This window comes from Eutrigla gurnardus (genome assembly GCF_963514095.1).
Source record: "Eutrigla gurnardus genome assembly, chromosome: 2".
Taxonomy (NCBI): Eukaryota; Metazoa; Chordata; class Actinopteri; order Perciformes; family Triglidae; genus Eutrigla; species Eutrigla gurnardus.
Genome location: NC_139916.1, coordinates 6,252,469 through 6,277,685, shown reverse-complemented (window position 1 = coordinate 6,277,685; position 25,217 = coordinate 6,252,469). Strand labels below are relative to the sequence as shown.

The 25,217-nt window shown below is 41.5% G+C and overlaps 3 protein-coding genes across 4 annotated transcripts; 2 read left to right on the top strand and 1 right to left on the bottom strand.

Moving 5' to 3' along the window:
* The first annotated feature begins 110 nt into the window (after positions 1–110).
* Positions 111–11,843, top strand: rab44 (RAB44, member RAS oncogene family). Of its 2 annotated transcripts, none has more exons than XM_084038719.1 (10): positions 111–191; positions 320–7,477; positions 8,016–8,083; positions 8,198–8,286; positions 8,374–8,508; positions 8,600–8,681; positions 9,494–9,608; positions 10,380–10,478; positions 10,585–10,661; positions 10,774–11,843. In XM_084038719.1, the coding sequence occupies exons 2-10, from the start codon at positions 416–418 to the stop codon at positions 10,862–10,864; spliced, it is 7,818 nt and encodes a 2,605-aa protein (XP_083894845.1). In that variant the 5' UTR covers positions 111–191; positions 320–415; the 3' UTR covers positions 10,865–11,843. The 2 variants fall into 2 exon arrangements, with proteins under 2 accessions (XP_083894845.1, XP_083894846.1); XM_084038720.1 differs by having other exon boundaries at positions 136–191; positions 399–7,477.
* Positions 11,844–12,382: 539 nt separating this feature from the next.
* Positions 12,383–20,833, bottom strand: trub2 (TruB pseudouridine (psi) synthase family member 2). The gene is made up of 9 exons (XM_084038887.1): positions 20,561–20,833; positions 14,517–14,651; positions 14,221–14,295; positions 14,046–14,107; positions 13,887–13,968; positions 13,447–13,519; positions 13,102–13,238; positions 12,694–12,999; positions 12,383–12,557 (listed from the first exon to the last, which is right to left on the bottom strand). Exons 1-8 carry the CDS (start codon positions 20,676–20,678, stop codon positions 12,725–12,727), a joined length of 957 nt encoding a protein of 318 aa, XP_083895013.1. The 5' UTR covers positions 20,679–20,833; the 3' UTR covers positions 12,383–12,557; positions 12,694–12,724.
* A 409-nt stretch (positions 20,834–21,242) lies between these two features.
* hdhd3 (haloacid dehalogenase-like hydrolase domain containing 3) lies at positions 21,243–25,035 on the top strand. The gene is made up of 3 exons (XM_084038943.1): positions 21,243–21,392; positions 22,407–22,741; positions 22,873–25,035. Exons 2-3 carry the CDS (start codon positions 22,412–22,414, stop codon positions 23,266–23,268), a joined length of 726 nt encoding a protein of 241 aa, XP_083895069.1. The 5' UTR covers positions 21,243–21,392; positions 22,407–22,411; the 3' UTR covers positions 23,269–25,035.
* The last annotated feature ends 182 nt before the right edge of the window (positions 25,036–25,217 follow it).

The window sequence follows — 25,217 nt, the reverse complement described above, 5'->3', positions numbered from 1 at the left end:
TGGGAAGTATGTTGTTGCTGTTGCCTGTTAACGGCTGCAATTGTAACCCACACAGGAAGTTGTCAGTCAGGGTTTCAGTAAAGGAACAACCCCCCTCACGTGTGAAATGTTTTACCGTTCAGCATTTGCGGATGACTCGAAATTACAAAGCAGCTCATGATGTGCGATGTCAAGAGGAACCAGATTTGGTGGTAAGTGTGTGGCGCTGTTAAAATTATTGATGAGTCCTGGAATCATTATCAAATGTTTTTTAGATTAATTTGGGTATCATTTTCATTATGGTAGTAGTAATAAACGCTAAAAATCTCTTGTTTCACAGTAGCTAATTCAGTTGATGGCTAGAAGATTTCACCTTGAATTACTGTCACCTTGCATGACTGAATCTCTCATGCTTTAAGAGAGAAGATAAGAAAACATGTCTGCAAAGAAGAAAAGACTTGGTTCTCGTCGCCGGGTTGCAAACCAAAATGAAACATCTAAGGCTGATGATGTAACTGATAGTACCTTTGTAGCTCAATGCCACATACCAGAAGAAGATATTGACTCATTAAATGCGTTTGCAAATCTTGACGATTCACAATCTGAAACCCAGCATCCACCTTCACCTGAACTCTCGGGGAGCAGAAGAAAACTGGGTTCTAGTCGTAGAAATAAAGGACGGCATGTTAAGGACTCTGCGACTGAATCGTACTATGAACCTAGAGAGGAAGTTGAGCAAAAGACCAAGGCAAAGGAAACCACCATAACAAAACAAATGTCGCTTGCAATCCGACCTGAGGGGCAGGAAGTAATAAGTCATGGTAATGAGCATGATATCATGATTGCAACACATGGTGGGATTTTGGATTTGGCCGCTACACCTGATTATTATTCTGAGGTTCAGAATTCTACAACAAACTGTCCAGAAGATGACCTGGAAAGTTTAATTCCTAAAAGTGAAAATCTGCATGAAGATTTAGATGAAAACAGGCTCGACTCTGAAGTGGTATACGACTCGTATAAATTACTGGAAACCATGCAGGAAGGAATTGACAAATCTGACATTCTTCACAAAGAGGAAGTCGGGCAGAGTGCACATGTTGTGGGCATCTCTGACATGCCGAGTTTAGGTGTGCTTTCGTTTCCAACCGTTGATCAGCAACTGATTCACCGATCGAATTTCGGGGAAACGTCAGAAGAGAAACTTTCCAACGTGTCTTCTGTAACCGAAACAGAAGGAAAGGAAATTGACGACAACACAGAATTGTTCAGACAGGATGGTAATTTAAAGGTCAACGCTTCGTTGAGTGAGTCTCATGAAGAATCGGTTGTCATGCAGTTTTCTACCACACCAGAGATAACCACAGAAACTATCAGCCCAAATACTGAAATTGAATGCAGTGTGAGGCAAGCAGCACTTTCATCACCAAAAGAGGAGTTGCCTATAGATGAGGAACAAACTGAGCATGTCACTTTATCTGAGGTCGTGGGTGCTCATCGTTCAGACGATGCTGTCAACAACATGCATGTACAGGAGATCAAGCTAACAGAAATGCCTGAAATAGATTATACATCTGAAATTGTGAAACTTGATGCCACAGAATATTCTGAAATAATTTCTGTGAAAAGTGCTGATGATTCTCCAACCAATCAGGAAATGTCAAACCCCAATGACAAAGAGGAAGAACATCCCACAAAAGAAAACAACGTTGAGAAATTAGAGCAGAAAGTTGAGGATTATCATGTTTATGACACCAAGGATCCACAGATCAGTGACATAGAAAGAGTTGACACTGTACCAGGTCAGTTATATGAGATTGAAAGCCGAGTAGAGGGTGAAACAGAACTCAGTGCAGAAGAAACAGGTCATCAAGAGAAGGAAGGACTCTTCTCTGAAATGGAGGAGAGTGAATTATTTTCACAAACCTTGCAATCAGAAAAAGATGCTGCTTTTGTCTCTGACCTTCAAGCAACAGAAATGTCATTAACAACAGAGACAGTGGTGCAGGGAAAGTCTATGGACACCATGCAGGAAGAATTAGACAATGTTGTTGACGCTCAGACTGAAGATGTTTGTGATCAAGTAAAGGAAGATGTTCTTGTTGGCATCTCCAATCTCACTAGTTCAAGTTCAACAGTAGATCAACAGACAATTGACCATTCAAATGTCATGGAGATGCCAGATGAAGAGACCCCCAATGTGTCTTCTGTAATAGACAAAGAAAACAAGGAAGGAGACGAGGACAAAGAATGGTTCAGGCAGGATGGAAACAAAGATGCTCACGATTCAGAGGATCCTGTAAACAAAGTGCATGAAGACGAGGTTACGCCAACAGAAAACCAAGAAACGCCTCAAATTGATTACTCACCTGAAAGTGTGATACATGACGCCACAGAACATTCTGGAATACTTTCTGGAAACCCGATGGAACAAACTGAAATCAGTGACACGTACCAATCTGAGTTGACTGTGAAAATGGCTGATGATTCTCCAACCAATCAGGAAATGTCAAACCCTGATGACAAACAGGACGAACAACCTACAAAACAAAACAACCATGAGTCAGATTATCATGTTGATGAATATATAAACCCCATTGGGAAGAGAAGAAAATTGGGGTCTTGCCGTAGAAATAAAGGAAGACAACCTGTCAATGATTCTGCTGCTGAATCAAGCATCAAACCTACAGAGGACGTAGTTGGAAATACAAGCGATAATGAAGACCTTGAAACAACAAAAATGTCATTAACAACAGAGAAAGAAGTGCAGGAAAAGTCAGGTGACACGGTGCTGGTAGGAATGGACACTGCCCAGACTGAAGATGTTAGTGATCAAGTAAAGGAAAATGCTCTTGTTGGCATCTCCAATCTCACTAGTTCATGTTCAACAGTAGATCAACAGACAATTGACCATTTGAATGTCATGGAGATGCCAGATGAAGAGCCCCCCAATGTGTCTTCTGTAATAGACAAAGAAAACATGGAAGGAGATGAGGACAAAGAATGGTTCAGGCAGGATGGAAACAAAGATGCTCACGATTCAGAGGATAAAGTGCATGAACACGACGTTACGCCAACAGAAAACCAAGAAACGCCTCAAATTGATTACTCACCTGAAAGTGTGATACATGACGCCACAGAACATTCTGGAATAATTTCTGGAAACCCGATGGAACAAACTGAAATCAGTGACACGTACCAATCTGAGTTGACTGTGAAAATGGCTGATGATTCTCCAACCAATCAGGAAATTTCAAACCCTGATGACAAACAGGACAAGCATCCTATTAAACAACACAACTACGAGGCTTTAGAACAGAGGAATGAGGATCATGTATTTGATACCGAGGAACCACAGATCAGCAACATACAAAGAGTTGACTCTGAAGTCGGTCAGGTATATGAGATTGAAGGCCGGGTAGAGGGTGATAAAACACCTAGAGCTGAACAAACAGGTCATCAGGAGAAGGAAGGACTCTATTCTGATATGGAAACCCTGCAATCAAAAACAGATGATCATTATGACTCCCAACCTGAGCAAGACGACACCAGCTTCCATCCCATTGGGAAGAGAAGAAAACTGGCGTCTAGCCGTAGGAGTAAAGGACGACGACATGTCAAGGGCTCTGCTGAATCAAACCATGAACATAAAGAAGAAGACGTAGAGAGCACCAGGGGTAATGAAGCCTTTGAATCAGCAGAAATGTTATTACCAGAAGAGAGAGCGAGTCAGGAAGGATTAAGTCAAGGAAGTGAGCATGATCTCATGCCTGTAACACATGACAGCTCTTTGTATTCAGCCATTATGTCTGGTTATTCTTCTGAGGTTCAAAACGCCGCCACAACAAACTATTCAGAGGCTGATTGGGAAGCTTTAATTCCCAAAAGAGAATTCATTCAAGAAGATCACGATGAACGAGAGACCAACTTCAAAGTGGAAATGTCTGATAAATCAGTAGGAGCCACACTGGAAGGAACAGACAAATATGCTGCTCTTCAGAGTCAAGAAGTCAGAGGTGATCATCAGGATGCTTTAAACGAACTGCATGGACAGGAAGTTACGCCAGCAGAAAGTCAAGAAATGCCTGAAAATGACCACTCGCCTGAAACTCTGATAGATGATGTCACGAAACATTCTGGAATCATTTCTGGAAACCTGATGGAACAAAGTGAAATCAATGAAACATACCACTCTGATTTGACTGTGAAAGGTGCTGATGATTCTCCAACCAATCAGGAAATGTCAAACCCCAATGACAAAGAGGAAGAACATCCTACAAAAGAAAATAACGTTGAGACATTAGCGCAGAAAGTTGAGGATTATCATTTTTATGACATCAAGGATCCACAGATCAGTGACATAGAAAGAGTTGACACAGCACCAGGTCAGGTATATGAGATCGAAAGCCGAGTAGAGGCAGATACAGAACTCAGTGCAGAAGAAACAGGTCATCAAGAGAAGGAAGGACTCTTCTCTGAAATGGAGGAGAGTGAATTATTTTCACAAACCTGGCAATCAGAAATAGATGCTGATTTTGTCTCTGACCTTGAAACAACAGAAATGTCATTAACAACAGAGACAGTGGTGCAGGGAAAGTCTATGGACACCATGCTGGAAGAATTAGACAATGTTGGCGACGCTCAGACTGAAGATGTTCGTGATCAAGTAAAGGAAGATGTTCTTGTTGGCATCTCCAATCTCACTAGTTCAAGTTCAACAGTAGATCAACAGACAATTGACCATTCGAATGTCATGGAGATGCCAGATGAAGAGCCCCCCAATGTGTCTTCTGTAATAGACAAAGAAAACAAGGAAGGAGACGAGGACAAAGAATGGTTCAGGCAGGATGGAAACAAAGAAGCTCACGATTCAGAGGATAAAGTGCATGAAGACGAGGTTAAGCCAACAGAAAACCAGGCAACGCCTCAAATTGATTACTCACCTGAAAGTGTGATACATGATGCCACAGAACATTCTGGAATAATTTCTGGAAACCTGATGGAACAAACTGAAACCAGTGACACGTACCAATCTGAGTTGACTGTGAAAATGGCTGATGATTCTCCAACCAATCAGGAAATTTCAAACCCTGATGACAAACAGGACGAACATCCTACAAAACAAAACAACCATGAGTCAGATTATCATGTTGATGAATATATAAACCCCATTGGGAAGAGAAGAAAATTGGGGTCTAGCCGTAGAAATAAAGGAAGACAACATGTCAATGATTCTGCTGCTGAATCAAGCATCAAACCTACAGAGGAAGTAGTTGGAAATACAAGCGATAATGAAGACCTTGAAACAAGAGAAATGTCATTAACAACAGAGACAGAAGTGCAGGAAAAGTCAATGGACAAGGTGCTGGTAGGAATGGACACTGCCCAGACTGAAGATGTTAGTGATCAAGTAAAGGAAAATGATCTTGTTGACATTGACTCAATGTATTCAAATTTCAAAGGAGATCAATCTGATTTCATGGTCCCAGATGATGAACTCCCTGAAGTGTGTTCTATAACAGAAAGAGAAAGCATGGAGAGCGACTACGACAAAGAATCAGGAGATAAAGATTCTACCATCACACGGGAGATAAGCAAAGAAAACAACAGTCCTGAGGACCTGACTGACATTGAATGCAGCGTTGATGAACCATTAGACACAGAGACAATGAAGCAGGAAGAATTTAAAAAGCAAACCGACCTGGACTTCAAAGCCACTGGGGAAATGAGAAAAACTAGAGCAAATTTAAATGAAAACATGTCGGAGGAAGACACACATTTATCACAGACTGTGATGGACAACAATGCAGTTGTGACAACAGACCGTACGTCAAGTCCAGGTGAAGACAGCGTTCTCAAATATAATAAGGAGGTCAATGAGGAAAACATATTCATAAACCTCACACACAGTTTAAGTCAGCCTACAGGATGTGACACAGTTAAAACAGACTCGATACCATCACCGGAAGTGTCTCGTCACAAAGAAACGAATATGCAACAGCACGATGATGCATCAGATACTGTGGGAGACACGGTGTATGTACAAGTGTACGAACAGGAGGAAGAGACTGGGAAGAAAGTCTACGAAGCCACACATGCTGGACTGTTTTCTGCTGCAAACAACAAAACGGACACTTTGGCTCCATTCAACGTTGGTCTTGAGGAAAACATCCCAGCTGAGCCAGCTGTTGGTGTGTCTGAGGGAAGTGAAATATCCAGCCAACAAGATATGGAAGAGGAAACAAATTTAGACGACAGTGGAAATGTGCAAGGAAGATCCAAACAGAGGAGGAGAAAGATGGGCTCTACACGCCGGGATCAACTCAACAGGAAACCAGAGGGAAAGAGAGTAGAAACAAAAGAAAGTGACATTAGAGGCCTTGATGAGACGGAGGCAGTGGAGGGGTTAACGATGATTGAGACTGCGGAGATATCACAGAATGAAAACGCAAAACCACCGCTGAGTCCTGTGTATGAAGGCCAACAGGAACCCAGTGAAACCAGGACTGTTGACGACGAGATGCAAAAGCTGCAACGCTCTGACCTGCAGGGTTTACAGAACGACATGAGGTCAGACATGGAAGATTCAGAGGCTCTACCTCCTGAGCAATCTGCCTCCCATAATGAAAAAGATGATGCTGCTCTGTTTGTTCATGTGGCTGAAATCGGGGCCAGTGAGAGAAATGCTGGTGTGGAGCCATCACAGGTAGATGATTTTACAACCTCCGTGTTCGCTGGAATAAACACAATAAATCTGTTGCTGTCTTCAAATACCGAAGACATTACAAACACCGATGAGGAGACGCCCGAGAGTGAAAACGTAAGACATGACCAAGTTTTGAAATCAGCAGCTGAAGCGTCTGTTGTGGCAGATTTGGAAATGGTGAAATCCGCCGTCGAAGGAGGAGGAACTGCTGAGACTAGTGAGCAAGAGCCAGACAACGTGAATGAAGGAGCTGGCACTGAAGATCTCGAGATGAAGAATACAGGTCCACCTATAGATTCGACCAGCAGGAGAAGAAAGATGGGCTCCACCCGCAGGAATCTCATCTCACGAGCCAAACAGGAAGACTTGCAGCAAAAGCAGAGGGCGGATGAAGAGGCACCAGAGACTGCAAGTGATGTGGGAGACGTAAAGACTGAAAGTCTCCTAGGCATCATAGAGGAGCAGCTACAACTTCACCTAGAACCTCCAGCTCACAGGACGTTTGAAGAAAATCCTGTTTCTCATAGTGAACAAGCAGAAACGGAGCAGTCGGCTCCCAGTGATCCCCCAGCATTACCATCCACCTCGCCCAAACATGAATCAGAATCAGCATCTGGTGGGAGAAGAAGAAAAATGGGATCTCACCGGAAGTCCCACGGGCATCAAAACGATGAGAAACAAACCACAAGAGGGGACAAAATAACAGATACACAAAGCGGTGGAGATGAAAGTACCGTCAAGACAAGTGTGGAGCTGAAAGAAGAATCTTTGGGCCGGGACAAAACACCAAAGGTAAGCAGCAAAGAGTCATTCTTTTTCTGATAGAAATCTTCCATCCTGATTGTACTACATCAATACTCTAGTTCATTGGTCAAGTGTTTGTTGCAAGAAGAAATTTTGCAATTAACCAAAATGAGGAACATATGGCTTCCATGACAAGTTTCACACATTGAAAAAGGGAACATGAACATGTGTATTGCTTCTTGATTTTAATACTGGTGTGTTTGTTTCAAGCACTCAGTCGGTTTGTATTCACTTAACAACAGAAAAGCCTCACAGAAATGCTTTAATGCACATTTGTTTATCAATAAGAATAGCCTTTTTATTGTACGTGTATTTATGTGAATCCCTGTCACTTTTCCTTTTGATAAAATGTCATATATCAGTGGCTCTGCAATATTTTACGGTACAGAGCTTAATATAAACAAGTGACGATTATGAGTTTTGGAAAACAAAACACAAAACATCACAGTGAAAATCATAATGTCATAGAATGAAGATTGAATCTGCCAATAAAAGTAGAATGATCAAGATTATTTGACCTGTGCAGGTTGATCAAAGTGACAAAGAACCATTATCCAGCCCCTCAGAGGAAGGAGAGCACTCGAGGCCTGTGAGGTAAGTTCAACGCTGTGGAACTAATTAGCTTTTACATCTACCTGGCAGCATAGCAGCATGGACTAGCAGCATAATTCATATAATCCGATCTCTGCCTGGTCGTCTGTTCCACAGTGCAAAGACACCTAAACCAGCGACTCCAGTTCAACACCTGTATGCTGAAATCCGCCTGGGTCAAGGGAGTCCACAAACATTGTCTCTGGGTAAACAGAGCACGAATACTTCCTACAGAGATCATGAAAGAGGGAAGGTTAATATGAATGAATATAAATATGTGTTGTTTTGAGCAGGGAATTCCATCGGGGCAGAATTTAGCTCAACCGCTTCCAACGTGATGATGGTTGGAGACAGCAGCGTCGGGAAAACCTCCTTCATGAAAAGAGCTCACAGCGGGAAGTTTTCTTTAGATATACCCGCCTCTGTTGGTGAGATCCTGACTTTCCCGCTTTCAAATCACATTCCCATTAAATGTGTGTCAAAATACAGAATCCTGTTACCATAAATACATTTCTGCAGGACTGGATTCCTGCATGTGGACCGTGGTAGTGGATGGAAAACCGGTGGTGCTACAGTTGTGGGATACAGCGGGTCAAGAAAGGTGCGTTTTCTGTTTTTCCTTCTACATTACTTCAAACGTATGAACTTCACTTGAAAGGAACATTTTTAAAATGAGTAAAGGTGTAGAAGTGTTACCATAAACTACACCCCGTATTTAAAAAATAACTATTTAGGTGTTCTGGAGTCCCTCATTCTGTCCCTGTAGAGCTACACGCCAATCTTGAAACTGCACTTCATGATAGCTGATAATAGACGTTCCCACAGGCAACACCCTTCCCCAACATGAGTCATACAATGTGCTGATAAATCTCCATCAGGCCAGGTTGTAACTTGTTCCAGAACTGGTTTTGCCACACCTGAGCAATGGTGTGTATGCTGGAATTAAAACAATGGATGTTAACAGTGAAAAGGTGTTGTGGAATCAGAGAGATTCTGTCAGCACCAGGATGTAAATCCTCATGTGTGTATTATGTCAACACACGTGTATACACCAGTGTAAATGACTGATTCATTTCTTTCTTTTTTGCCATACTCACATATATAATAAAAGGACATCACATAAAAAACTTTGTGGGCTTAAAATATAATGTGTGTTATTAGAGTGTGTGTTTCATTGCTGAGGCTATTGTGCAATCAGTGTCCCTCCAGGAAAAGTTCCAGAAGGCTTCTTGTGAAAAAGGGCTTGAGGGAAGTTGCTGCGAAGTCAACGAACCAGTTTTATTAGACTGATAGAAGCACGCACCTTCAAACCTTTAGGCTGTTTAGTGACGCCTCAGTGTCTCTCACTGTTAAAAATAAATCAAATTACTAGGCAGAATGTCTCTGATTTACATTCTTTCTCATCTTTCAAAGGTTTCACAGCATCACAAGACAGATTTTCCACAAAGCCCACGCATTTCTGTTGATGTATGACATCACTTCCTCGCAGAGTTTCTCTGCAGTCAGCTACTGGGCAAGCTGCATTCAGGTACGTTGGCACCACACTGCTGGCTTTTTTTGTTGTTGCAGATGTTGAAAATCCCAGGGTTTTTTTCCTGATATTTCACATTCTAATATAAAAGAGTTTTTCTACAAGCCAAACTTCCCAAGCACATCTTAATCCCATGCCTTAACACAATTTTTGTACAATATCATGTTTATGCTCCCAATAGACCTCATTCTGCACTCTATACTTGTAAATAAAAACAAAATTCACTGCTGGTAATTTTTGTACAATATCATGTTTATATGTATATAACAAGTCTACTCTATTTCTATTCTATTTTTTACATTTTTTAATTTAAATTGTTAGTTTTTGCCATTGTTATTATTACTATTGTGTTTCTTGTAACATGCTGTCCTTTGGCTGCTGTGGCAAACAAATTTCCCCGTTGAGGGACAATAAAGGAATTTTGATTCTGATTCTGAAAGCAGCCACTCAAAAACGATGTCTAAAATGAATTGAAGTTGTTAAATTTGGGGAAAGCTTCTGATCAAAGAATTAGTAAACAAGTCTTAAAGTCCAGACACATGAAGTTTTCCAGTTTATAATCAAATAGTAATGCTCTTATACATTATATTCAAATACAAATCTTCAAGAAATTGAATGTGAATATGGTGTAAATTTAAAAAAAATTTACAAAATGTATTTTAAATCGCACACATTTACAAGCAATATCTATGTGACATCTGTTATATAAATGTCAACTATGCATCAACATCATCCAAACAATCATGAAACTACTGTATGTTTATGCAGGAAGGGGCTGCAGAAAATGTGACCGTTGTTCTCGTTGGCAATAAGAACGATCGTGCAGACCGGCAGGTTAAAACTCAGGAGGCGGAACTTCTTGCTAAAGTACGGATGTGTGGTGTCACTTCTTTGCACATTTTGAGCTCAGAATATAATAAATAGTTCTGATGATCAAACCCTCAGACTAAAGACAGCCGTTTAACTCCCACAGGAATACAACTTTGAATTCATGGAGTGCAGCGCTGCCACGGGTGAAAACGTGGTTCAGTCTTTGGAAACTGTTGCCAGGTAACACATTTCAGGGACGTTTCCTTTTGTCTTGGGCCACCTGTATCACATAAGCGTCTCCTTTATTATTCGTTGTGCAACTCCTTGAGTAACATTGTTGGCTTGTTGCCAGGTTGTTGAGTCAAAAAGCTGACACAAGAGAAGACGCCGCCACGGTGTTGCAGAAAGAGCCTCAACAGAAAAAATCATCAGGATGTTGCTGAACAAGGGTGTCAAGGAAATCAGCCGAGTGAAGAAATGCTGCACCAGCTGGCATTGTTTCCGTTTATATCAATAAATATATGTACATTTTAATCATTTTCCATTTCACAATTACCTTAAAGTTTTTTGTCATTTCTACCAAGCCTAACAAGTAAATTATTTCTTTACAGCAGGGTTTTTCAAATGGAGGTACTTTTGTTTTGATGTATACTTACCTGTTTTGTATACTGGCTGTCTTCAGAGGCAGGTCATAAACAGTTGTAAGTGATCAAGGGAATATTTACATAGACGTTTTAAAAATCATGTTGCACTGATTGATTCCCCTCGAGCAACTTGAAATTATCACATTAAATCAATATTTGTCGAGCCTTCTCGTTCCAGACAGGATTTATTAACTATGTCTCACTGAGAAAATAAACATTTAGTACTTTAACATTTTCCGATGTTCAGACGTTTCTCAGGACCTTATAGTTTAAAAACAAAGACAATCCTCTATCTTGTACAGCTATAGAATATTTGTTCCATTCATTACGTACTTTAAATTCTTAATGTTGCTTTCTTGTCACAAATATGTTAAATGTGGATTCTGCTGTTGCTCATTCTCAACAGGCAATTAACCACTTTCGAGTTAAAAAATCCTTGATATGATCAAGGATCTACAGAAATGTGTATATTTTATACAATAAATATGACTTTTTCTAAGATGTTAAGAGTAACTTAATAAAATTATTAATTACATTACGTTTAAAATGGCTGCTTATCTCAATGGATGGTGTTATTGTTGCAGTTGACACACAGCTGCCAGATCAGCCAGATAATCATAAATACATTTAGTGCCTCTAATTATAAGGTGGAGTTAGTAAAATAATTATTGTGTTTTTATTAAGTTTCTGTGTATTTCAATTTAACATGTGTGGCTAAATGCCTTTAATCAAATTGTTCTAATGCCATGCCTCATGCTTAATAAACCTCCACGTAGTGCATTTGTTTCCTTGTGAAAGTTGTGTTTGCAGACTGACAAAGACAACAGTGTTCCCACGGAAACAACACGTCCCACAATGGTATGAAAAGTATGACAACAATGGCGCCACTGCAATAACCTCATAAAATCCCCAAAGAGCTTTTGTGGGAAACAGACACTGACACATCTTCTAACATCATCAGAGGACACGGACAATTACACCAAATCCAATATTAGTGATTGGCATTGACCCACCAGGGGAATTCATGTTGTTGCTATCAGTTATTCAGATTGACTGGAACGTGGAAACACTGAAACTTCTAAAAATCTGAAAATATGTCAATTTGCTGTCTTTCTTTTTTTTTATATGGCCATAATTTCAGAACACTTTCCAAATAAGTGTTTCCTGGAAGGAAAAATGGACCGTAATGAGCCACTAATTACAGGAAATAGACAGTGTTCAATTAGTAAACTCCAACAACTTTGTACTAAAGCAGAGTAACATCTTGTCTACTGACACAAACTCAAATTATCAAATGATAGGACAACTAAACAGATATATCAAAAAAATCGGTTTATTTCATAACTCTCACCTTCAGTTAGTAGTTAATATTACCTGCATAAGATTTAGCACAAGTGGAAACATTACAATATTCACATATTAAATACTTTGTTTCTCTGCAGATGGAGAGAAGTTTGCATAGAGAGCAAAATGATAATATAATGGGTTGTGTCTAGTTTGATACTTTCTCTTTAAAGAACAAGGATCTGTGGTCTTTCACATCTTTTCTGAGTGAAGTTCGGGCTCTTAGAGTCACTATAGAGACGTTCTGGGACTTGTATTATCTGCTCCTCACAGCTACAAGTCACTTAATTGTACCTGCTGCTGCTTCCATTTTCTCTACTGTGGTGAACTCTCTTCTGCAGGCTGGGATGATGGGTCCTTGATCTGTGCGTGGGAATACTTCCTCCTTTTTTTAGAGGAGTGGTATTGTCTGACGGCCTGTTTAACATCAGAAGCAGTCCAGCGTTGGTGGATCAGGGCGTCCTGCAGAGTGAAGGGGCCGTCTCTGGTCCGTCTAACGCCTTTACACGCTGCTGTGCTGCGCAGCTCAAGTCCTATCTCGTGCACAACTTTGCGCAGATATTTCTGAGTTTCATTCAGACACTGCACTTCTGTAAGACCAGAAAATAAAATATCAGCAAATATTCCAGATAATCTGTATATTTTACGTTGTGAAATGAGGCTTCCTGTGTGCTCGACTGAAGATTAATTACCTAAAGTAAAGTTGGGGGGCTGGAAGTGAACGCAACGCAAGCCCGTCAAAACAGGGTGTGATTTCCCGTCTGGACCCAGTAAACCTTGCACAGCCAGCTCATAGGCTTCCTGTGAGCGCATGTCTACGTTAGAATACCTGTACAGAAAGAAAAACTAGTCATCTACCCACATTTATACCAACAACCATTTAGCATGTCACTGTGGCTCTGCTGAAAGCACTATGTGGACTCATCATGTGTCTTATTCTAAAGTTAAGCACAGAGAAAAACAGTGTCATAAGGAGGAACTAAAGAGCAAAACATATTCTATCAATATGATGTGTATAGAAATGTAGGTGTAGTTACATTAACAAAGCCTTTTGATGGGTTCCCTGCAGCATCGCCAACACTCTGTCCAGCTTATCCTGTGTGATGTGACCTGTTGAACACAATATGTTAGGGTGAGACACATTCAAAGGCACAATAGCTGAAGCAGTGAGATTTGGCCAGCGATAAACATGTGATGTGTCCTCTATTCAAAAGGTGTAAATGTCACAAAGACACAGATAACATTCTAAGTTACTAGATATACTTATGAGAATATACAATTATTTGTAGTAGCAGTATGACAGCATGAATGGCTATTAGACAATATTATTGAATATCCTGAGTGAAACTATTCCTTTACTTGAAACTATTTCAAGTAAAGTCAACCAGTTGCTTTAGATACAATTACTTCTCAACTAAAACTAAGTGAACAAAGTGATGGAAATGAAAACATAGAGAAGAAAACTAAGGTATCCTACCGTAGGTGGATCTTTCCACAACTCTGCCTGTGTGAGAAAAATCATCCGTTGCGGTCCCAAACTCCCCCTCCAAAGTGTAATCCTGAAGCATATGAAACAGAATTTAACCGGTGTCTTTTCACTGCATCTCATGTAAAACAAGCAGAAAGGAGAAATTACCCTTGTGACTCGTGATCTGTATAGCTCATTCAGGGCCTTGTTTCCATTCCCAACAGCAAGAACTACATTTTTAAGAAAAAGGGTGTGAGTACGTGAGAGATTTAATATATTAAATGCATGGTTTGAAAAGGAAAAAAAGGGATTTCTTATTAATTCAATCCGTTCCAAATCATACCCAGAACACCAGAAGAGGATGCATCCAGGCGATGTCCTACACCAACTTTCATATGCTGGAATTCAGGTCCAGTCACTAAGAAAAACACAGAAGGAACACATTTTATTTATATGAAGTCAATAAGCAAAGACATAAACTGCATTTTCATTTCACTGAGTCGTGGTACATTTCTTTGGCTGCAGCAGGTGCACGATGACCTTTCACTGAATTGACTTATTATAAATCAGTTCAAACGATATTCCTGTACGTTTGCGCTGTCATGAGATGCAGCTGTGCAGTGAAGTGGACATACACACCCAGAGGATGCTTGGACAGTACCGGCACCGAGGACGCGGAAAGAGTGAGTCCCTTGGATGCTTCATTCTCACTGACTGGGTGTGCCAAGAAGCGGACCTCCTGAGGAACTGCCTGAGACGGTGTAGCATTTAAACCTATAAAAAGGGACACACACACACACACACACACACACACGGGGTCAACAGGATGCAGTGATTTATATTAAATCCAGTGGCGTTTTTCAGAATATAACTATCATTTAAAAAAATCACTTTTTTCACGAAATAATGGAAGATTTGTTGCTTTGTGTTCATCTCTTGATAAGATAGCTATTTTTTAAGCGTGATTATGGAGGGTGGAGATTTGGAGTATTTTGTCAAAAATAATTTTACTAAACTGCCTCTACAACAGCAACTCCGGATTAAATCTGACGGCCGGCCAACACCAAAACTAGAGCTCCGTAGTACGGAGAGGAAGAAAGGTTTTCGGACCTTTAATGAGGAGAATTACGTCCGCACTGAGTGGCTAGCTGGTAGCGCCAAGCTACAGCGGCTATTCTGCTGGCCCTGTCTCCTTTTTGACAAGGATTCCTGCTCCCTGAATAATCATATAATGAGAGAGAGAGAGAGAGAGAGAGAGAGAGAGAGAGAGAGAGAGAGAGAGAGAGAGAACTATAAAAATAGTTTAGCTAAAAGGCCTTTCTATAAAGATGTTTTCAGGCATTTTTTAAAAGAAGTGGTGGCTTCGATGTTTAGAGAGAGCATTCCATTTCATTGATTCCATTTCATTCTGATCACATCACTGTTTTTTTTCCTTCTGTGATTCCATTCCATTCTGATGACATCACAGAGACATCAAAGCAGTGGCACTGCAGAGTGTATAAATATAGTGCAGGTACTGAACAAACAACCTTTATTCGAGGTGTTGCAGGAAAGTCCAATCTAGAGATAGGATCTAATACAGAAACGATCAACTTCAAAACCATACAGAAGGAGGACTCCAAGGTTCACCAGCTGAGGAAACATCTTCAAACCCAGAAGGAGAAGACAGACAAGAGATACGAAACCATGCAGAAGCAGGGGGCGAAGGTCGACCAGCTGAGGAAACATTTTCAGACCCAGGAGGAGAAGACAGACACGAGCAAAGAAACCATGCAGAAGCAGGGGGCGAAGGTCGACCAGCTGAGGAAACGTTATCAGACCCAGAAGGAGAGCGCCCAAACCATGCAGAAGCAGGAGTCGAAGCTCGACCAGCCGAGGAAACGTTATCAGACCCAGAAGGAGAGCGCCCAAACCATGCAGAAGCAGGAGTCGAAGCTCGACCAGCCGAGGAAACGTTATCAGACCCAGAAGGAGAGCGCCCAAACCATGCAGAAGCAGGAGTTGAAGGTCGACCAGCCAGAGAAACGTCTTCAAACACAGAAGGAGAAGACAAACAAGAGCTACGAAACCATGCAGAAGCAGGAGTCAGAGCTCGACCAGCTGATGAAACATTATCAGACCATGCAGAAGCAGGAGTTGAAGGTGGACCACCTGATGAAAGATTTGCTGATGCAGGAGGCGCAGATCCACCAGTGGGACAAAGAAATCCTACAACTCAGGAACAATGAGGGTCTCTCTCAGCAGGACATGGCTGTGTCCCAACAGAGCTCGGAGACAAGCATCCGCCTGCTGGAGACAAAAGTCCAACAGATGGAGGACGAGGAAAAGGAACTGGAGGACGAGAAAAAGGAACTGGAGGACAAGTTCCAAAAGGACCTGGCCATGTCCCAGCAGAGCTCAGAGAGGAGCATCCACCTGCTGGAGACAAAAGTCCAACAGATGGAGGACGAGAAAAAGGAACTGGAGGACAAGTTCCAAAAGGACCTGGCTGTGTCCCAGCAGAGCTCGGAGACAAGCATCCGCCTGCTGGAGACAAAAGTCCAACAGATGGAGGACAAGGAAAAGGAACTGGAGGACAAGTTCCAAAAGCACCTGGCTGTGTCCCAGCAGAGCTCGGAGACAAGCATCCACCTGCTGGAGACAAAAGTCCAACAGATGGAGACAAGCATCCACCTGCTGGAGACAAAAGTCCAACAGATGGAGGACGAGAAAAAAGAACTGAAGGACAAGTTCCAAAAGGACCTGGCTGTGTCCCAGCAGAGCTCAGAGAGGAGCATCCACCTGCTGGAGACAAAAGTCCAACAGATGGAGGACGAGAAAAAGAACCTGGAGGACAAGTTCCAAAAGGACCTGGCCGTGTCCCAGCATATTATATATATATACATATATATATATATATATTATATATATATTATGTATATATATATATATATATATATATATTATATATATATTATGTATATATATATATAAAACCACCCTTCATCCAACTACCTCACCTCTATCTCCCTCCACTCTGTCCTTCCTCACCTCCAATGTAAAAGGGTTTTCTCCTAGTGCGCAGGTTTCACCCATAATATATACATATATATTATGTATATATATATAATATATATATATTTATATATAAAACCACCCTTCATCCAACTACCTCACCTCTATCTCCCTCCACTCTGTCCTTCCTCACCTCCAATGTAAAAGGGTTTTCTCCTGGTGTGCAGGTTTCGCCCATAATATATACATATATATTATGTATATATATATATAAAACCACCCTTCATCCAACTACCTCACCTCTATCTCCCTCCACTCTGTCCTTCCTCACCTCCAATGTAAAAGGGTTTTCTCCTAGTGTTCAGGTTTCTCCCACAATATATACAGTACATAAATATGTACGTATGTATATATAAAAAACACCCTTCATCCATCTACCTCACCACTCCTTCCTTCCACTCCTGCTCCACCCTCCCCCTTCTTATTCAGGGCAGTAACTAGTAATGCTAACTAAACTAATGCTAACTAGTCGATTATGTGCAATGTAATGCTAGTGAGCTTACAATAAATAGATTAGTACAGACTAATCTGAGGGAGTCCAAACTCACACATTTTTGATCAACTTCCTTATCAGTTCAATACATTGCGGCATTATCTAAATATTCAACATTTAACCAACGCCCCGAATTCGACAAGAGCTTTATTTTTCGTAGGAGCTAGGTGGATGCATTTGGGACTCAACCATCCAGTCCTGTGCAAATGTGTTTCTGCTCCAACAACAAGCAAGGGATGTCATAGAGGACCATGGGACCAAGGCCATGGCAGTTTTTTTTGGTGGAAAGAGTAACGATTCACTTGCCTCTTTGCAGTACAACCTTTTTAGCAAGAAAATCGTTACCGCCAAATCATTTGTTGCTCCAGAACATCTGCCTCCAACCAAGTCCTCAACCAAAAACCACTGGGGATATAGAACTGGTTCCTGCCAGTTATGACCAGCAAGACTGCTGCCCCAGAAGGCCTCCTGCAGATGATCAACTGCAATTGCACAGCTGCCTGCTGAACACAACGGTGCAGTTGCAGGGCATATGGACTACCATGTATGCCTGCTTGTACACCATGCCAACTTGAGAATTGCGAGAATCACAATAATCCACCTCTATGGGACGTGTGGGAGTGTAGTGACTAAATGGTAAATCCAGTGAAGGTCACAGTGCAAAACAAAAAAACAAAAAATCAACCATAAGAAGAGGAAACATCCATCCATCCATCCATCCATTGTCTACCGCTTATCCTGTATTCAGGGTCACGGGGGGGCTGGAGCCGATCCCAGCTGTCATTGGGCGAAGGCAGGGTACACCCTGGACAGGACGCCAGTCTATCACAGGGCCGACATGTAGAGACAGACAACCATTCACGCTCACATTCACACCTACGGGCAATTTAGAGTCATCAATTAACCTATCCCCATCCTACATGTCTTTGGACTGTGGGAGGAAGCCGGAGAACCCGGAGAGAACCCACGCTTACACGGGGAGAACATGCAAACTCCACACAGGGAATCGAACCCAGGACCCACGGTGGTGTAGTGGGTAGCACTGTCGCCTCACAGCGCTACCCACTACACCACCGTGCAGCCCATTTTTCATATATATATTTTTCTATATTTTTTTTGCATTTTTAATATAAATATTTTCTCTGTCTATCTTTTTCTATTTTGTTCAGTTGTTTCCTCTTCGGGCTGCACGGTGGTGTAGTGGGTAGCACTCTCGCCTCACAGCGAGAGGGTCCTGGGTTCGATTCCCTGTGTGGAGTTTGCATGTTCTCCCCGTGTGAGTGTGGGTTCTCCGGCTTCCTCCCACAGTCCAAAGACATGCAGGATGGGGATAGGTTAATTGATCACTCTAAATTGCCCGTAGGTGTGAATGTGCGTGAATGGTTGTCTGTCTCTACTGGGCCGTCCAGACGAAGCAAAACAAACTTTTTTTCTCCGTTTTGCCTTGGCGTCGTTTCAAGAAAATCTGCGTCCAGACGAATCCACTGAAAACGACTCAGCGCGTTGTAGTACATATTCCAGGCCCTTATGCGGCGCTGTTTCTGCTACAAAAATGCAGAAGAAGAGACAGAGCTTGACCAGATGTTTGCCATTGTTATGGCAACACGTGAGAGTTACGGCTAATCTCCGCCCGACCACCCGATCAATAAACACCCATAAGATGACAATTTGGCCCGTATAAATAAAACCAACAATAAGCACCAACAGCCGTCACCCTAAGGACCTTGACGAGGCGTTGTCACACGTTGGGATGGATTAATTAGACAAATAAATGCCTACATTCATGGGAAGTTAGCTAGCGGTTGTTTGTTAGCATCGTAATAAAGTAGCATATCTGCGACTTTTTTCCCGGAATATCGCCCCCCTCTCTCGGCTCCGTTTTTCTTTCTTTCATACAGCGGCCCTGATACGCCGACGTACAGACGAGCAGAATATCTGCTACGAGCACGGAGGCCGCTGTTATTGTTGTTGTTACGAGACGTGGCGGGGGAAGAAGTCAGGCTCGAGGGTCAAGGAGCGGGACGATGACGTCAGCGTATTTGTTTTCGCCGTCTACACGAAAACGAACACGAAACGGAGGGGTGTCGTTTATTTCTTTTCCACCCTGAGAGCTGGTTTAAAAAAAGTGCGTTTTCAGGCCGCGAAAACGACGGATCCGTATGGACGGCAGGGCGAAACGCACAAGACTTCTGCGTTTACCCACTAAAAACGTTTTCATGTGGACAGGTCCGCCCAGGGTGTACCCTGCCTTCGCCCACTGACAGCTGGGATCGGCTCCAGCCCACCCGTGACCCTAAATACAGGATAAGCAGTAGACGATGGATGGATGGATGGAAAACAAACATTTTTGGGGTTAGCGGTACTGAGCCTTCACGTGGCAGCCCTGTTTTGACTAATTTTACAGTACCACAGTTTGATTAATTTATTCTTTGTTGGAATCAAAAGAATGGTTACGAACCACAGAAACCACCAATACAAGGCAAAATGATACGAGAAAGGAGAAATATGCAATTGTACTTATTTTTCATATAAATTATAAATATATATTTTTATAAATATGCTTGTAAACATTCACTTTGATATATAATTGTACTTGTAATCACTTATCCATCATGCACATATGCTAATTAGAATATTAAATGGCTAAAACATGTATCAGATACCAGTATTCCTGGTCTAGGAGGAATACATAGGAGTAATGGTCATTTTATTATTATTTTAAGGACCTGGCGGTGGCCATTTTGTAATTGGGACCTTTCTGAGTATGACACTTTGGTAAACTTTTAGTACGTTTATAAGTACATCTGATACTCCTATAATCCACTGACAAACCTTTCGTTAGAATTTTTTGGGGGACAAGTCATATTTGCAACTGACTACACGGGAAATGGCAACATATAAACGGCAACATCCGTTTTTCTGCTCCCACCCCGTAAAACATACACAGCTTTAGAGGTTGTGTCTCACTTGGCTTCCTCGGAAATGTTCTCCACGCCACTGATTAAATCCAAGGTTAAAGACTAAACGTTGATCTGCACATTTGCTGTATTATGACTCACTGTGACAGCAGACAGAAGTGTAATTGGGAGTGTTTGGTGGACGATAGGATGAGATTTTAAGGATATGACGTCCTCACCTTTAAGAAGATTTGTCTCGATGCTATCCCGAACGAGTTTCCAGTGAACGCCAGACGGTTTGTACACACAAAACAGACCCTCTAACCTCCGAAACATCCGGACAGCTGGAGTTGCCATGTTAGTAACATTAAGTCTTTAACCCGTTTCTTTACAAAACAATTATAACGTTATAAAGGTAAAAAAAATCCATGCTTTTTCAAAGGAAACGGTTTGTTTTCGGTTGTTTTTACTCCACTTGACATCACGGCATGCACGCTAAACTTCGCGCATGCGTACATGCCTGGCAAATAGACCGTTCTTTCTGACCACACTGCCACCTGCTGTAGTGGATGTATAAAGGCAGTTCTACTACTACGAAGTCCAGTCATTCAAACAGCAGAGCAGAGATGCAGAAAACATTGTATAAAAATCAAAATGATGGGATTAGATGTACTACATTTTTGGATGTCAGGGCATGTAAGGGTTAAAGAAAAGGAAGTCACAAGGCAGAATCACATTGACATCAGTGTTATTCATTTTTGTTTCAGGATTTTAAGAGAACAGATTTGATAGAGAGAATATAATATGTATTTATTTTGTTACATTTTTATATCTTAATTATTTCTTTTTGATTAGAATTAGGAAATAATACTTAGAATTCTGACTCACACTCCATACCACTTGGTGGCGGTAAAGCCCCATTACGTTGTTTAGCAACTGCCATAAAACATCAGAAGAAGAAGAAGTCAGCTGCCGTAAAAACAGCAAAGAAGACGACAAACAAGGTTGCTGCTCGGTTAGTTGACGTCAACCTTATTTACAGCCGTTGACAGTTCTGGAGATTTGGCTGCGGTACGTTTCAACTGTCACAGCTTTTTTTTGGTGTGTCTCCTGGAGTAACGTTAGCTGTCAAACGTAGCTTCGTGAGCAAGAAAACATTTAACCATTACAAAATGAACGAATATCGTTAGCTAGTTTTTCTACGTTAGTAGAGAAAACAAGAACATTTAGGGAGCCCGGTACGTTATCTTTTATTCGGGTCCGAAACGACAGCTTGTAGTTAAGTGACGTAGTTAGTTACCGCCAACGCGTAGCTCCAACGTATGTGCGTGTCACGCCCCGAGGGCATGTCCATTTATGGGCATGGCCATCTATGTAAATAGTATTATTCTAGTAAATAAACTTGAGTGGAAAAAACAAACAAACAGCAAATTCAGAATAAATAACAATCAAAATAAGTAAACAACAATAAACAAACAATAATAATTAGACCCCTTCATCCCTGTACCCTGTGAGAATAATTATCTTATATTTCTTTTTGAACTGTAACAAGTTTAGAAATTGCTTGAGTTCTTCATTCAAGCTGTTCCATAAGTTCACACCACAGACTTAAAAGTGTGGAGCCTTGTTGTGTCTTTTATTTTACAGCGTAAAACATGTGTAAGATGATTAAAGATCACGTTTTCATCAATTTACACCTTTTATTGTTTTCATTATTTAGTCTGATGATCTCATTTAATTGCCAGCAGAGCTACACACATCTACAGCCTAAGCAATGCCCTGTAGGCGTTTAATGTTATGAAAAGAAAGACCTGTATGTTTCCTACTATGACAAGTTAAAATGTGTGCTAGTAAAACGGCCTATTGTAGTTTTTATATTTCCTATTGGGATAATATGACTTCACTGTATCGGATTGGATTATTGACACTAGAAATATGGGGAACATTATAAATGGGAATGACAGTATAGTGCTCTAGTGACTACTCAATGATTTTAGACGCAGGCCTTTATATGAATCATCCCTATAGAAACAACTTGATGAGGAAATATCAATAATCTGTCTTTTGTCTGTGGTGTCACTGTAGGTGTAATGAAAGCTACTCTGCGCTGGGTGTTATGGGATGTGAAAGACACCTTGCTGAAGGTGCGTGCGTCAGTGGGAGAACAGTACTGCAAGGAAGCTGAACGAGCAGGCTTGAACCTCAGTCCTGTGGAGGTGGAAGCTGCTTTCCGCCAGGCATACCGACATCATTCCAGCCGGTACACGAACTATGGCATCGCTCAGGGCCTGGACGGACGGTCTTGGTGGATGAGAGTGGTGCGGGACACTTTCTCTCAGTGCAAGGTGCAGGATCCAGCCCTGCTAAACACAATGGCTCACAACCTTTATCACAACTTCTGCAATGCAGAGAACTGGGAGGTGAATAACAGATGACGTGGCGTTTTATTTATAAATCATTTTTTGTGATTAGTCATAGTCAAACAATTCTTTGGCTCCGTTTTAAAATCGTTGTTTTGAAAATGTCCACTAATAATTGTGTATTGTTTTAGGTATTTCCCGACTCAAAGAAGACCCTGGAGAGTTGCGCTTCTTTAGGGCTGAAGCTGGGCGTAGTATCAAACTTTGACAGCCGCCTCGAAGAGATTCTACGCGCTTGTGGCCTGCTGTCTCACTTCAACTTTTTGATAACGTCAGAAGAAGCAGGTATAGCAAAGCCATGTCCAGCCATCTTTCATCAGGCACTGCAGAAATGCGGAGTACCAGCTGCGGGTGTAGCTCACATCGGGGACCACTATGTGAATGATTACCTCGCCTCTCGTTCGGTGGGCATCCATGGGTTCCTATTAGACCGACACAACAAACACAACCAACCTGATGTTCCTCAAGAGCATCGGCTCACCTCCCTGGAGGAGCTGCCGTCACAGCTTCAGCAGCACATGGACTAATGCCACACCGTCACAGGCTCAAAGCTACTCAGTCTGACTGGTTCAGTTCGTTAAGTAATTCCTGGACGTAGACATATTGATCTGAGTGGGCTCTGAAACCATTAATAGTTCACACTAAATGCCCCTGACTAGATAGACATACAACAGCTGTTCTCTGCTACAAGAAAAAGACGAGGTGTGATTTCATGTTATAGCCTTGGTATATTTTTTCTTTTAATAGAAAAATCAAAAACTGTACGCTCTCAATGTTTCCCCACGGTAACAAAAATGAATCGAATATTGAAATGTTTCAAAGTTTTGCATCAAAGTTAGAAATTCCAGTATCATGACAGCAGATACAGAAAATCACGGGTTGTTCTATAAAAACTATGCATACGTGTGATTATCATGCATTGTTACTGTAAATAAACTTCCAAAAGTGCAAGAACCATAATGACAAAATTGAAATTGAAAAATCGAGCAACATGAAAGTGAGAAAGATACAGATAAGAAGAAAAAACAAGCATACCATGCCTTAGTTAAGTGTTGGGCAACCATCTCTGGAACTACAGGAGGAACATTTCCAACAAAAGCTATTCCATCCTGTGTTTAGTGTTTAGTGGAGAGCATTACACTCAACATCTCCCAAGGGTGAACAGTTGGGTTGGTGCCTGCCATACCATTCACATATTTCTCTTACCTATTCAATCTTTAAGTTATTAATATAGCCTTCCTTTCTGTAATTGTTTTTCCATATTGCCAACTGTAAGGAAATGGGTACACAATTCAAAATCCAGAGTCCTCATTCTTTATAAAAGATAAAAGAATGTTCAGCTCCCAAGGGGAAAGGAATTGATTTTTCCATTGTTATTGAATTAGGAAGGGAACTTCTAAAGGCCAATATTACGGCCTCCGTAATGTGTGTTTTGAGTATTGTAAGATGCAGGATGAACTATCCTGTAACACAGTTTAAAGTCGTGCAAACTTCAATCATCAATTTATCAATAGGAATTGAAATATGACATGCTGTATGAAATGAAGTAATTAAAGCTGCATTAGAGGATCCGTTTCCTGTGTAAAATGACCTTTTGATGTGATTTGGTGAGGCCGAAGCTCTGAGCTTTCATCATTCCCGATGATTTGTTTCAGCGCTTAGCAGCGAGGAGAACAAGGCAGGGTGACTTAGCCCTAATACCTTTGCAAATACTCTTATTTCAAACCATCTGGTCGGAGGGAGATACTGGGAATGTTGGGCCGAGGATCAAAAAGGCCAGAAGAGGAAACAGAGGGAAAACACCAGAACGTCATTGCAATTCAAAGCAGAGCTCCAGCCTCTTCTGGGGGATAGGGATTGACGCATGTCCAATTCAGATTTATAAAGTTCAAGAGAAATTCCCACATGTTGCCAACACGCCCTTCCATTTACTATCACAATGTTGGGAATCAACACTTTTTCCCCCCCCCCACTTCCAGTGGATGCCATTGGTTTCCCCTTGCTCTCCTTTGTATGTTAAAGGGTATTGTGTATCTTTAGGGAAGCGCCCACAAGAGCTGCTTAATTCAAAGCTGGTTTAGTAGCTCAGCCAGACGGCTCTAAAAGGGCTCCACAGAAATCCAATTGCAGACATAATGGGATTGTAAAACAAAACGAAGCTCCTCGTGTGGAGAGCGAAAGGGAAGAGCAGAGGAGATGCAGCATGTTAAGAGGGAAGATATCAACCCACTGACATACAAAGAAGAAGAAAAAAACAGGATGTATGTGCTGTAGTCATGGGACAAAGACTTTAACATGAATGGGTGTAGATTCTGTTAACTCAAAAAGACAAATAAACTGAATGGAAATATAGAGGAGGGCAGGAGCATTTCCTTCAGCTATAAAAGCACTCAAGAGTTGGGCTCTTTGTTGCGATTGTGCCCGGGGTTTAGTGTTTCATTCGCCATTTCTGTGTCTCGAAATATTCAGTGGAAGA

Bases quoted from the DNA above. Each gene is read 5' to 3' on its own strand.
- rab44 (XM_084038719.1), top strand. From the start codon at position 416: ATGTCTGCAAAGAAGAAAAGACTTGGTTCTCGTCGCCGGGTTGCAAAC. The intron at 8,287-8,373 runs GTAAACAGAGCA...TGTTTTGAGCAG, and splicing joins TCCACAAACATTGTCTCTGG to GGAATTCCATCGGGGCAGAA. The intron at 9,609-10,379 runs GTACGTTGGCAC...ATGTTTATGCAG, and splicing joins ACTGGGCAAGCTGCATTCAG to GAAGGGGCTGCAGAAAATGT.
- hdhd3 (XM_084038943.1), top strand. From the start codon at position 22,412: ATGAAAGCTACTCTGCGCTGGGTGTTATGGGATGTGAAAGACACCTTG. The intron at 22,742-22,872 runs GTGAATAACAGA...GTATTGTTTTAG, and splicing joins GCAATGCAGAGAACTGGGAG to GTATTTCCCGACTCAAAGAA.
- trub2 (XM_084038887.1), bottom strand. From the start codon at position 20,678: ATGGCAACTCCAGCTGTCCGGATGTTTCGGAGGTTAGAGGGTCTGTTT. The intron at 14,296-14,516 runs GTGTGTATGTCC...TGTTTTTCTTAG, and splicing joins ACTGTCCAAGCATCCTCTGG to TGACTGGACCTGAATTCCAG. The intron at 13,520-13,886 runs GTAGGATACCTT...TGTGTTCAACAG, and splicing joins TGTGGAAAGATCCACCTACG to GTCACATCACACAGGATAAG.